This window comes from Pituophis catenifer, unplaced genomic scaffold (assembly GCF_029215685.1).
Source record: "Pituophis catenifer annectens isolate HBS135680 unplaced genomic scaffold, rPitCat1.0.hap2 SCAF_2, whole genome shotgun sequence".
In the NCBI taxonomy this organism is placed as follows: Eukaryota; Metazoa; Chordata; class Lepidosauria; order Squamata; family Colubridae; genus Pituophis; species Pituophis catenifer.
The window spans coordinates 167,403,284-167,415,894 of NW_027256882.1; the positions used below are offsets into that span (position 1 = coordinate 167,403,284).

A 12,611-nucleotide genomic window follows, 5' to 3' on the forward strand; every position below is an offset into this window, starting at 1 on the left:
GTTAGCTAAAAGACTTACAAGTTGCTGAACTATCTACCCAGCATACATTTATCTGGTATTGCAGAGCAAAGAGAAATCATCTTCTTGTGGGAAAAAAAAGTCTAAAGGCAGGGCAAATACTGGCCTGAGCAAGTGGGATGTTTCTTGGGACTTATTTGTTTTGGATACATTGGAAATATTTGTACAAGTTTACATAAACCATAAGCTCAGTGTTTAGAAACTGTGAACAAAACAGCCGGCAAATAAACATGCAATTAAAAAGTCAGCAAGCTTAAACTGTTTACGAGTTTAGGATGAATAATTTGGGAGGGGGAGGGGTGTGTGTGGAAGAGCAGGCTGCTTGAGAAAATCGCAGGCATTTGTGCTGCCTTCTTTCCCTCCCGTTTGAGTCTTTTTATCCCAGTGTCAGCATAGTGAAGTTGCCAATAAAGTAGCAATTCTGATACAGGTGTGAGAGGAGATGCTTGTTTTTGAGCTCTGCAGTCACAAGCAAATTGAGTACAGCAGCCAAAAGAAAGAAGGGGTTTTCCCTTCAGAGACAAGGGATAGTCCAAAAACAGTGAAGTATAGAAGTCCAATAAGACAAAACCCAATGCAAAAAAACTCTCAAGACCTCAACATATTGGCCACTGACCGAAAAAGAGGAAGAATTTCAGAGAGGAGACTTAGGACAGAATAGGCTTAAGAAAGAAATGTTGATGCATAGTAGTAATAGTATAAAGCACAATGGATAGGTAATTGTAATATAACATAGGTTATTGAATAATAATATCATATACTATTGTATAGAATAGAAGAAGGGTGGGCAATTATTTTTTTCGAGGGGCCACATGAGAAACTGGCTACCACCATCACAGACCTGGCAGGGACAAAGGGACAGCTATGGTCCCTGGGCCATGAAATGCACAGGTCTGGTGTAGATTATACAATTATAGTTGATCCTTCTCTAATGTTCTCTTTTTCTAGAAGTAGTGCTAGAAGTACCACAGAGTGTGGGGCCATGCCAATCTCACAAGGCATGAAGCAAGCTGAGTTTCAGCTTTATTTCACAAAATGTATTTTCAATATCATAGGCGTTTTAAAGAAATTGGAACACCTGCCTTGTTCCTTGTGGCTTCATGTCCCTTCTTTGCAGCTGGGATTACAGAAATAACGCTAAAGGATGAAGTGGTTTAGTCTAGAGTCAACCAGTATGAAGAGGGTTGAAGCCAACAGAAGGCCTAATTCAATTGGTATGAATGTTAGCCCGCCTTCTTCAAAGATTGCGAGAAGAGAAACACCAACACCACTCTTTCAGAAAGAGGTTTTGAGATTCATCAACATCATTCTTTTCTTTTCTTTTTTTTTAAATTTAATTTATATGCCGCCCTTCTCCGGAGACTCAGGGCGGCTTACAATGCGTTAAGCAATAGCCTTCATACTTTTTGTATATTTATACAAAGTCAGCTTATTGCCCCCACAAACTGGGTCCTCATTTCACCTACCTTAGAAAGGATGGAAGGCTGAGTCAACCTTGAGCCTGGTGAGATTCAAACCTGCAGAAATGGCAGGCAGCTGTGTTAATAACAGGGTGCATTAAACCACTGTACTACCAAGGCTCTTTTTTTCTTCTAGGCTGAATTTGCATAGATGATCAGGAGATGTTTTTACTGGCATCGCTTAAAGTTAATTTCACATCATTTTATTGTTCTTATTTTAGGGGAGGTCTAAAGTATGATTAATATTCAGACACCCTTCTTGGCATATTTGAGAATATCCGAGGAGGATACCTAACAGATTGAGAGGATGTGGAATCAGTAGAAAACCAGTGGTTATTAACCGATGACCCAAATGACAAAATTTATAAATAAACAGGTTTAAATATTAACAGGTTTATTAAATGCAGGTTTATTCTAATTAGTTCCACTTTTCTTCACAGGTCAAGATTCCTAGAAAATGTAAGGAATAAAGCTGGTGAGGCAAGAACCCAAATTTCTCAGAGGAGGCAAAATCATTATGCAAACACTGAGTGGTTACATCAAGGTCAGAAAGAGAGCAACCAAATTTCCATTGATTCAAAGGGGGTTTCTGTGTATTCCAGATAGAGTATCTTCTATCTGCCAATGACCCTTTCTTATCCCTAGAGAAATAACTGTGTCACTGTGCCATGGTGGTGCAGTGGTTAGAATGCAGTATTGCAGGCTAATTCTGCTGACTGCCAGCAGTTCGATCCTGACCGGCTCAAGGTTGACTCAGCCTTTGATCCTTCCAAAGTCGGTAAAATGAGGACCCAGATAGTTGGGGGCAATGTGTTGACTTTGTAAACAGCTTAGAGAGGGCTGCAAAGCATTGTGAAGCAGTTTATAAGTCTAAATGCCATTGCTATTGCTATCACCACTGTGAAGCAAGTTCTCAAATATGGAGTAAACTGTCTGGACAATCTGAGTTATATTATTGTGTCTGAAGCTACCAAGAGTCAGATTGATATTGGTGACACCCAAATTAGACAGAGAGAGTCTAACAATAAGGATGTTTAAGACTGCAGGCTTACTGTAACTTGACTCTTCATGATCATTAACCTCATTCTTAAAATCTTCAACACAACCAAGTACATTCTATTTAACAAAATCCATCTGTCACTTAGCTAACATCATTAAAATGTCGCAGTTTTATCCTGAGGCTACTTTTCCAAAGCCAAAGTTTTAGCTTTGGAGCTTTGGTATTATATTATTGAATTCCTTTTTAAGGTCATAGCAGCATATCTTCTGTAACAGCTTGGAATAACCAAAGAAGAAGTGAAGATGGATGTCAGATGAGCACACTATAACAGGGCCACTCCATTGAGTTGGGCAGCTATAGAAATTGAATGACCACATAAATAAACAGGAACAAGAATGTACAGTAATGGCTCCAATCATCACACATCTTAAAATGGCATTAACCATTAAAATTATCCTTTCTTGAATTAAAATTATTATAGATAATCCTCCCAATATATTTCGGTTTATAATTTTAGGCAATCCCACTGCCACAGAGGAAAATTCTGAATGGACATAAAGTGATCCTTAATTATAACCATCTGCCTATAAAGAAGTACATATTGCAGAACAGCTGTTGTAAAGCTGTCATGGAAAAAAGTCTCATACATTTTATTCAGATCAACATACCATATAATAGAGGTTCCATAAAAACAGAAGGGAGGTCCAGAGCATCAGAAAAGCAGAGTGATAAAGACTTCTCTAAACTATCATGGCCCTAGATCAATCACATCTAGGGGTGACCCATCAGCCATTCTGCTACACATTGGCAGTTAATCACTTTCCTCCACAGCGTGACCTTAATACATATCTGGAATGTCTATACAGTTCTTTGGGACATTAAAAGTACAGTGACTGGCGGATATGAATGAAAAGAGAATATGGGAAAGAAATAGATGAGGCCATCTCGGTGATACCCTAAATAAGGCCATGCTGAAAACAGCTGGAATAAAAAAGCTGAGACAGTAACCATCAATGGATTGCAAATAATGGACAAAGCCTTCTGATACGGTGCTAGAATTGGATGCAAAGATGTCTAAATGGAGTCTATATTCATATTCTGGTGGATTACTTTAATTATGAATATAATTCTGCTAAATACACCTGTGGGAATATATATGCATACATAGCAGTATTTTCCGGACCATTTGCCTGAAAAAAAGCCCAGTTTTATGTCCTTTCATAAAGATCAGCAATGAAAAGGATTTCGAAAGTCAAACAGAAACATTATACAAGTAGCTAACCAAACAAACCCCATCAGAGTTTCCCCCTTATCCCCAGACGTTATAGATTTCCCTTATCTACCTTTGGGTTGCCGTCGCTGGTGATAGACATGTAGAGCTCCACCTTTATCCACCCGTGTTACCACTTGGAAGTCACTACTGTTGAAACGATTGACCCGGATGACGCTAGTTTTCTGCTGAGTGTTGGCGTTGTCAGAATTGGTGGCATACAGGTAGTTCTCAAAGACAGTCAAGCCGTAGAGATGCTCTATCTACAAACAACAAATGTGGTTTTTAAAAAACTGATGAGGCTAATGGGTAGAACTGAAGATCTGTTTTCCTTTATTTCAAAACATTACAGTTCAGATTCCAAACAAAAAAAAAAGGACCAGGTAGTCTTTTCAAATTCTACTGATTCCCTATATTATTTATAATACCTATGTCACAAGTTCCCATCATTCCACAATCCTCTGAGACAGGTACAGCTTCGTTGCTAAACAAGAACTGGATATTCTCTGAAATAATCTTTAATTAGGGTTTTTTTTAACAGCGTTTTTATTAACAGCATATGAGAGAAGAGATACCTATTGAATAACAAAATAACAGAGTTGGAAGGGACCTTGGAGGTCTTCTAGTCTGCTCAAGCAGGAAACCCTATACCAGTGATGGCTAACCTTTTTGTTGTCGTGTGCCAAAAGCAGGGGGAGCACAGAGGGGTCACGCTCGTGCCCACACCCATAATTCAATGCTCCCCGCGCTCACCCCCCACGCATGCACGCACGAACAACCCCCTCACACCCTGTTTTGGGCCTAGCAGGCCTCCCTGAAGCCTCCAGAGGCCAGAAATGGCCTGTTTCCTGACTTCCAGTGGGCCCGGCAAGCCCAGCTTTTGGCCTCCCCAGGCTCCAAAAGCTTACCTGGAGCCTAGGGAGGGTGAAAATGGCCTCCCCCGCCCCCCTGGAGGCCAAAAATGCCCTCCCAGAGCCTCCGTGCAAGCCGTGTACTTACCTGGCATCCAAAACGGGCTGCGTGGAGACTTCTGGGAGGGGAGGGATGGCGTGGGAGGGGCCAGCCGAAAATCAGCTGGGGAGCTGAGCTAGGGCAACGGCTCACGTGCCCGCAGATATAGCTCCGGGTGCCACCTGTGGCACGCATGCCATAGATTCGGCATCACAGCCCTATACCATTTCAGACAAATAGTTGTCTAATCTCTTCTTAAAAATCTCCAGTGTTGGACCACCCACAAATTCTGGAGGCAAGTCATTCTACTGATTGATTGTTCACACTATACAAATAGTTCATCAACTCCTTAGTGCCTGTAGGCCCAATATCAAGACTCACAATCTTGGTCCATTAGCTTTGGACCATCCTTATCAAACAAAGGCAGCATGATGAGGGACTGAAGGACTGTGAGAGCCGTATCATAAAACATCTGGAAAACAAGCTTCTATCTATTTCTATTCGTTTTATGTCTATTTCTTCAGAATCCTGCTCATCAGGCTATAGTTATGCCACAGCACTGGGACTGCATACTTTGATTCCCAAAGATAAGGACTGTATCGGGTGGCTCAACAGCTGCATATTCCACAAGATCCATGTTCCACAAGATCCATGTCCCCTGATCCCAGCTGTACTCACCAAAACACCCTGGATGATTGTGTGTCGATTTTTTCCTTCGTAGTCCACCACTTCAATGTAGTCGAGGTAAGCATCAGCCCAATAAACAAGCCGATTGACCAAGTCCAAGGTGATTCCATGGGGGAAGACAATTTTGGTGTCGACCAGCTTTGTTCGGTTCTGCCCATCCATGTCACAGCGTTCCACCTTTGGTATCTGTCCGTAGTCAGTGAAGAACAGCTTCCTAGAAGGCAAGGAGAAAAGGCATGAGGGGCTCTCCAAACATAAGTGAAAAGTAAAGGAGAGGCATAAGCTAAATAAGGGGGATTAGAACTAGCATTATATAACTAGCTTTATCAATGAAATCATTTATAAAACCATATAAATATACATATATGAATGCTAGGGATAGCCATTATAAACATGCAGAAAATTCAGAGTTCAAAGCATAGGCAAGAATCCACTTTCTCTATATTGATTTGTGAGTGGATTTTTTTAAAAAAATTTTTAGCCTATATAATACTTTCAATTCTTTAATTTTGGTGGGGTGTGTGTGTGTGGGGGGGGGGGTTTGGCTTTAGTCTGTGAAAAAAGGAAGAGAGACAGAGAAAAATAAGAAGTAAAAAGTGGAGTTGCACATGTATCACTGTTGCCTATAGAAAATAAACTAGCTTCAGTTTGAAACTGCTCATTGGACTTTGACCGCACCAAGATATTATCCATTCTCATTACATCTATTCAAAGATAGCTTATATGCAGACACATATTCTGTTTTTCTCCAAACTCTGATCAAATGTATACATTTGTTCCTAAACAGCAGAGGTAACACTTCTCGTCCCCCCCTAATTTATACATACAGTAACACATTCATTCTCGACTCTGTTTTCAGGCCTAACAGCTACAGTGGTTTTCATCTCACTCCTTGATGTGTGTGTGTATACACCATTAAGCATGCAAACATTTAAAATAAAAACAGAAACTGGGATACAGGTTAGCATCCATCTAAAGCAGGGGTGTCAAACTCAAGGCCCAGGGGCCGGATCCGGCCCACAAGGTGCTTAGATCTGGCCTGAGGGGCCGCCCTGGAAACAGCAAAGGACCGGCCTGTGGGGTCTCTGCCAGCAAAAATGGAGCTCTGGAGAGCTGCGTGCGGCCCTCCAAAGCTCCATTTTCGATGGCAGAGGGTTGCAGGAGGCAGTTGCAGCCAAAAACTGAGCTTGGGAGCCCATTTTTGCTGGCAGAGTGCTCAGGCCACAGGCGCCCCCAGCATGAGTGACGCTGAGCTGGCCACGTGCGCTCTGGCCCCCTGAGGTCAAACACAACTCTGATGCGGCCCTCAATGAAATCGAGTTTGAGACCCTGATCTAAAAAAAGGAAATCTGTACAACTCTACAAAGGCAAACTGCTGAGGATAGAAATTATCTAAATTTCCACTTTATAATACAAAAACGGAATTCTATTCTGAACTGTGTTATTTCACACACACTGGGAAGAACTTCCGTTTTTCCTCAGATGTGAAAATTATGAGGTAAATGGTGTGAGTTTTACAATACCCAGGCTTTAATTAAACCACCCATGAAATCTCTGGATTGGAAAGTCTTCAATTAAACACAGAAAAACAAAAAGTTCTATGCATTTCTATGTAAGTATATATAAAATGCACTTGCTGGGCTGCAATCATGTGTGAATTGGAACTCTATACTCGGTTGGATCTTTTGATTAAATGCAAATATAGGACACAGCTGAAAAGGAGAAATCGCTTCAAATCTATTCTTTCTACTAGTGGACCATGATCCTTCAAGCCATATCTGGAGCATATGCATCTTTCCCAAGTGCTGCCAGGGCAAGAATTTTCTTCCAAGTAGATACATAGATAGAATTAGATAGATAGGTAAATACATAGATAGAATCCCCGCGCGGGGGATTATGGGAGCGAGGGGGCGCTCCCATGTGACACCTCTCCTGCGTGAGCTGCATTGGCTTCCAGTGGTCTTCCGGGTGCACTTCAAGGTGTTGGTTACCACCTTTAAAGCGCTCCATGGCATAGGACCTGGGCATTTGCGGGACTGCCTTCTGCCGCCAATAGCCTCCCACCGACCAGTACGCTCCCACAGAGAGGGACTCCTCAGGGTGCCGTCAGCCAGGCAATGTCGGCTGGCGACTCCCAGGGGGAGGGCCTTCTCTGTGGCAGCTCCTGCCCTCTGGAACAATTTGCCCCCGGAGATACGAAGGATATCGGGTCTTTCGCCGTGCCCTGAAAACTTTTCTTTTCCATCAAGCAGGGCTGGCGTGAACCGCCCCCCCCCCCCTTTTTAGTCTTTTTTAATTTTTTAGCTTTTAAATTGTCAATGGGTTTTAATTTGAATTGTTTTAAATTTGGGCCAAAGTTATGTAATTTTTTTAATAATTTTAAATTTTGTATTGGTATGTGTTTTAGTTCTGGCTGTGCACCGCCCTGAGTCCACTAGGAGAAGGGCGGTATACAAATTGAATAAAATAAAAATAAATAAATAAATTATTTATTGGCCATGTGTGATTGGACACACAAGGTGTCTTTGGAGCATATAAAAGGAAAAAAATACATTCATCAAGAATCATAAGATACAATACTTAGTGATAGTCATAGGATACTAATAAACAATTAAATCATACTAGGAAACAAATAAAAGAATATAAATCGTAAAGATACAAGCAACATGGTTATAGTAGTAAGTGGGAGGAGATAGGTTTTAGTAATAATTTGATAGTGTGGTGGGAATTAGTTGTTTAGCAGAGTGATGGCATTCAGGAAAAAACTGTCCTTGTGTCTAGTTATTCGGTCTAGCAGGGCCCGATAGTGTCTTTTGAAGGTAGAAGTTGAAACAATTTATGTCCAGGATGTGAGGGGTCTGTAGATATTTTCACAGCCCTCTTTTTGACTCGTGCAGTATACAGGTCCTCAATGGAAGGCAGGTTGGTAGCAATTGTTTTCTCTGCAGTTCTAATTATCCGTTGAAGTCTGTGTCTGTCGTGTTTGGTTGCAGAGCCAAACCAGACAGTTATAGAGATGCTTTTTAAAAGTAGTACTTTTAAATCAGACTTCTCCAAAGTCATGTCCTTTAGATGGCTTGGCCTTACAACTTCCAGGGACTGTGGCCAAGATTTATGCTAGCTGGGAATTCTAGGACCCTTATGCCAAAATATCTGGAGGCAGCAGGGTGGCTGCTTAAATAATATGCTTGTGTATTTGTGTGTGGTTTTTTTTTTTAAATTACTGGTGGGACAGAGCTGCTTTGTACGAGACTTCACGGAAGTCAGGGAATTATCAGGGAATTATCCACTCAGGTGGTAGAGCTAAGGCTTTGGAAGGGGAAAAATGCTATATCTCCAGCCTCCTTCAGCTGTTGAAGAAATAGATTAAACTGCATTTTGCTAAACCAATTTTTCATATTTAATATGCAAATACCCCTTATATGCAGAGAAAGCAAGTTACAGACTGATATTTTAAACACTTGTCTGCAGTTGGGGGTGCAGTCCTTTTAATAAACTTGTCCTTATAGCTTTATAGTTTAAAAAACTGAGCAGTCCAAATCATATGTTCAGCAAGAAAGTAATCCTATTGAATCCAATGGGATTTTGTTTCTAGCTATTGAAATTACAACCTTATCCTGAGACCAATTGCCTAGGAAAGTAGAACAGGAGTTTTTGGTTGATCCACTCCAGAAGGCAAGCCATCCAGCTTCCGTAAGTGAAAATTAAAATGAAATTGATATAGCCAACAGACAGGGAAAAGTTAAAAGTACCTATCCCTCCTCTCTCCATGACTAAAATTTAGGAGCACATTGAAAGATGGGTGTGTGTGGCAAAAATGAGTTCAGAGAGAAAAAGACAAAATAAACACTAGATGGCAGTCAATGGCGGGTGCATAAAGTCATTTCCAAGTACTGCTATCTTTTAGGCTGCAACCGGAAAACACCCCCCCCCCCAGCAAATTTGGAAAAGGGGCCTCCTGAATATTAAGTATCTACAGAACAATAAGACCGAAACAGAATGCTGCGAATATATAAGCATACACACATTGTGTTAGTTAAAGGAAGAATGACAATGTCTTTGGGAACAAAATCTCAGAAGGCAGATAATTACAACCATGTAGATGTGGACTTCGCATTTAGCATAATGAAATACCGAAGAAATCCATCAAAATGCAAATATTCTGAATGTCTTTCCCATCACCATCATTATTCTGTCTTCCTCCTGTCCTCCCTTGCCCTTTCATACACAATAGCATATACGTCTTCTCATGTATAAAGATCAAGGCCAAAGCTGAATTGAAAGAATCTACTTGTGAATCAACATATGTGAGCCCTAACGACAAATGGCCTGCCAAGGCACCTATGGACAAAAAGCCCAACCATAATTTATGGTTTAATAAGAGAAGTAAAGAAACTCCAAACAGTCAAGATTTGAATTGGAGAAATTCCCAAACTATTATCATCACCTATCTTCAAACATGTTCTCAAAGGTATATCTGCATCAGTGGTGGGTTTCAAAATTTTTTACTACCGGTTCTGTGGGTGTGGCTTAGTGGGCATGGCATGGATTGGTGGCATGGATTGGTGGGCATGGCAGGGGAAGGATAGTGAAAAATCTCCATTCCCAACCCACTCCAGGGTAAGGATACTGCAAAATCTCCATTTCCTCCCGATCAGCTGGGAGTTGGGAGGCAGAAAATAGATGGGGGTGGGACCAGTCAGAATTTTTACTACCGGTTCTCCTAACTACTCAAAATCTCCAGAACTGGTCAGAACCTGCTGAAACCCACCTCTGATCTGCATAATAAAATATGTTTCTAGATCATCACAGTACAGTGGAGGAAAAAAGCACTACGGGAAGGAGTAAAAATATAGTACTAATAAATTCATAACACTTCAGGTGACCAAAAAGTGTACTGTAGTGTCCAACATGTTGATCTTATTGGGCCTTACGGCAGGATCAATCTAGGTAGCGAGTATTGCACAGATTGTAGAAGTGATGCCATTGTTCCTTTAGCAGAGAACTGGCTTATGGCAACCTAATTTATGCAGAGAAATGCAAAGGAGACTAAAGATTAATGAGATTTTCAGGATTAGTTTAGAAACTGCCACAGGCTAGTAGAAATGCTGTTTAAGGTAAGACGGAAATTCATGAGAGAATTGACGTTAACGGAGTCTTCAAAAGAAATCTGAAGGAAGTACAGTAGTTTTATGTGCAAGGAAAGTGCTGGTCCCCACTAGACTATAGACGAGTATAGCTAAACAGAAGCAGAAATAGAGAAGGGAGAAGGGAGAACCAAACAAATGAGGTTACTATGCAGAATTTTTTTCATTGACATAAGGTATAATCAATCAATCAATCTTTGGCTGTAGAGGAACATCCTGCGTGGGTGTTTGTATATAAATAGTATTGCAACATACCGGCACAAAGAAAGGACAATCCCTAGATATGTTCAAGTTAATATCATGTACAAACAACCTTGAGCTGATTGAGACACTTAGTAGTGACTAATACTTCTTGTACGAGATTACTTCCCTGTTCTATTTTTTTCTTTCTCTCTCTTTTTTTTTTAACAAAACAGCTCTTCAAATATCCAGCCACCCATGGGTACAATGCCCATACAATAATGTGCCATTAAAGTTCCCTTTTTATGTCACATCAACATTTTCAGTTGCACCAAGTATGAGTGAACATCCAGATGTTTCCCTATTACCTCCTTCCTCTTTCCATTAAAACATGTCACCAAAGGCAAACAGCTGACCATAATGATTCCATTTGCCAAGAAATACAAGAGTCAGCACTCAAGTGCAATTGATCCCTGCATTCAATGTGCAAGAAACACCATCTCCTTATGAAGCCTCTGACCACAGAGATTATGTATAAATGGCTTACAAATGCTGGAATGTAGCCCTATATTTCTTTGGCCAATGGAATTTCCTATATATTATTAGAGACATTTCTGAATAATATGGGTTATTTGAGATGGCATCAAAATGGCAGATTCATCTTAGAGACTTTTAAGCAAAAAACAGACGATCACCTATCAAGCATCCTGTAGCAATTGAATTTCTGCAATAGAGGGTTTTTGGACAGGTGTAGATTTAGGAAGAATATAGAGTCGGAAGTTTTTTTTCCATCTAGTCCCCTGGATATTGTGAAGTGCATTAAAGATAAACCCTATAATCCATCAACTCTATCACTCACCAACTGATTTAAATTGGAAATTATCACTGTTTTCAGAATACAAAATTACTATTCCCTCTGAAACATCTATAACTCTGCTAATTAATTATTTCAGCTAAGATTTCTAATTGCGTGATAATTCAAAAAGGGACCCTAAGCAAAAGTAACACTTGCTGTTTTGTAGCAGCTGCTACTCAGATATATTTGGCATTGACAAACACTTAAGTTAATTATTCAAAGGAGAAAGTGATGATTTCGGAGAAATGGTCAAGCATTAAAAAATGTATTTAGGTATATTTAGGTTTCTACCTGAACATGATCTTGACTTGAAAACCACTGAGGAAATCCCAATTTGCATCTATTAAACTGTAATTCCTATTCTGTATGCTGCAGCTTCACGGTTTGAATTTTGTAATTTACACCTCTGCCGAACATGACTTAAATAAAATTAACTGATATTAAAAGCCTGGCTGAAGCACAAGATGGGGATAGGCCTATTTGAATGCTCTGGATATAATAACCCCAAATGTCAAATGAACACAAATTCTCATTTTTGCAATTTCAGTTGGTGAAAGTCTTGCTAAAGCTTTCCAATTCCTTCCTTCAAAGTTTTTTAACTTATCACTGGCAATCTCAATTTTGACACGAGCCATGCAGCTGCAATAGATTTGCTACTCATCTTTCTGAAGCAAGGAAGAAAAAAAAATATTTTGGAAGGCAAAACTGTTAAGGTGACTATCATTTATACTGTAATTTGCTCCAGGATGTGTCATATATTCATTAACCCGTGATACTGGTTATTTCACATTTTTATGCATTTTTCTCTATCTATTAGATTCTTGAGGCAAGACAGATCTTGATAAATTAAGCTGGGAGCAGTGATCATTTTGCAATACCTTTGGGGCAAGGAAATAAATTACACAGCTGTGTATCCCATTTTCCCATACACGTCCCTTTTTGGAAAATCATATAAAATGGGTCTGTCCTTCCAGCACACAACTTATAGCCCTGTGGGTGTAATAACAACCAAAAGATTGTTTTCCAATAAATGAAGGACACA

The 12,611-nt window shown here is 40.2% G+C and overlaps 1 protein-coding gene across 1 annotated transcript in view; it reads right to left on the bottom strand.

Annotated features, from left to right (window-relative positions):
• The window catches only part of LRP1 (LDL receptor related protein 1), a 331,544-nt gene that overhangs the window by 135,958 nt on the left and 182,975 nt on the right, over positions 1–12,611 (bottom strand). Inside the window, exons 9-10 of the mRNA XM_070938005.1 lie at positions 5,378–5,600; positions 3,822–4,011 (exon numbers count right to left, since the gene is read on the bottom strand). Coding sequence (XP_070794106.1) covers positions 3,822–4,011; positions 5,378–5,600 — 413 coding nt within the window. The remainder of the gene's footprint in view (positions 1–3,821; positions 4,012–5,377; positions 5,601–12,611) is intronic.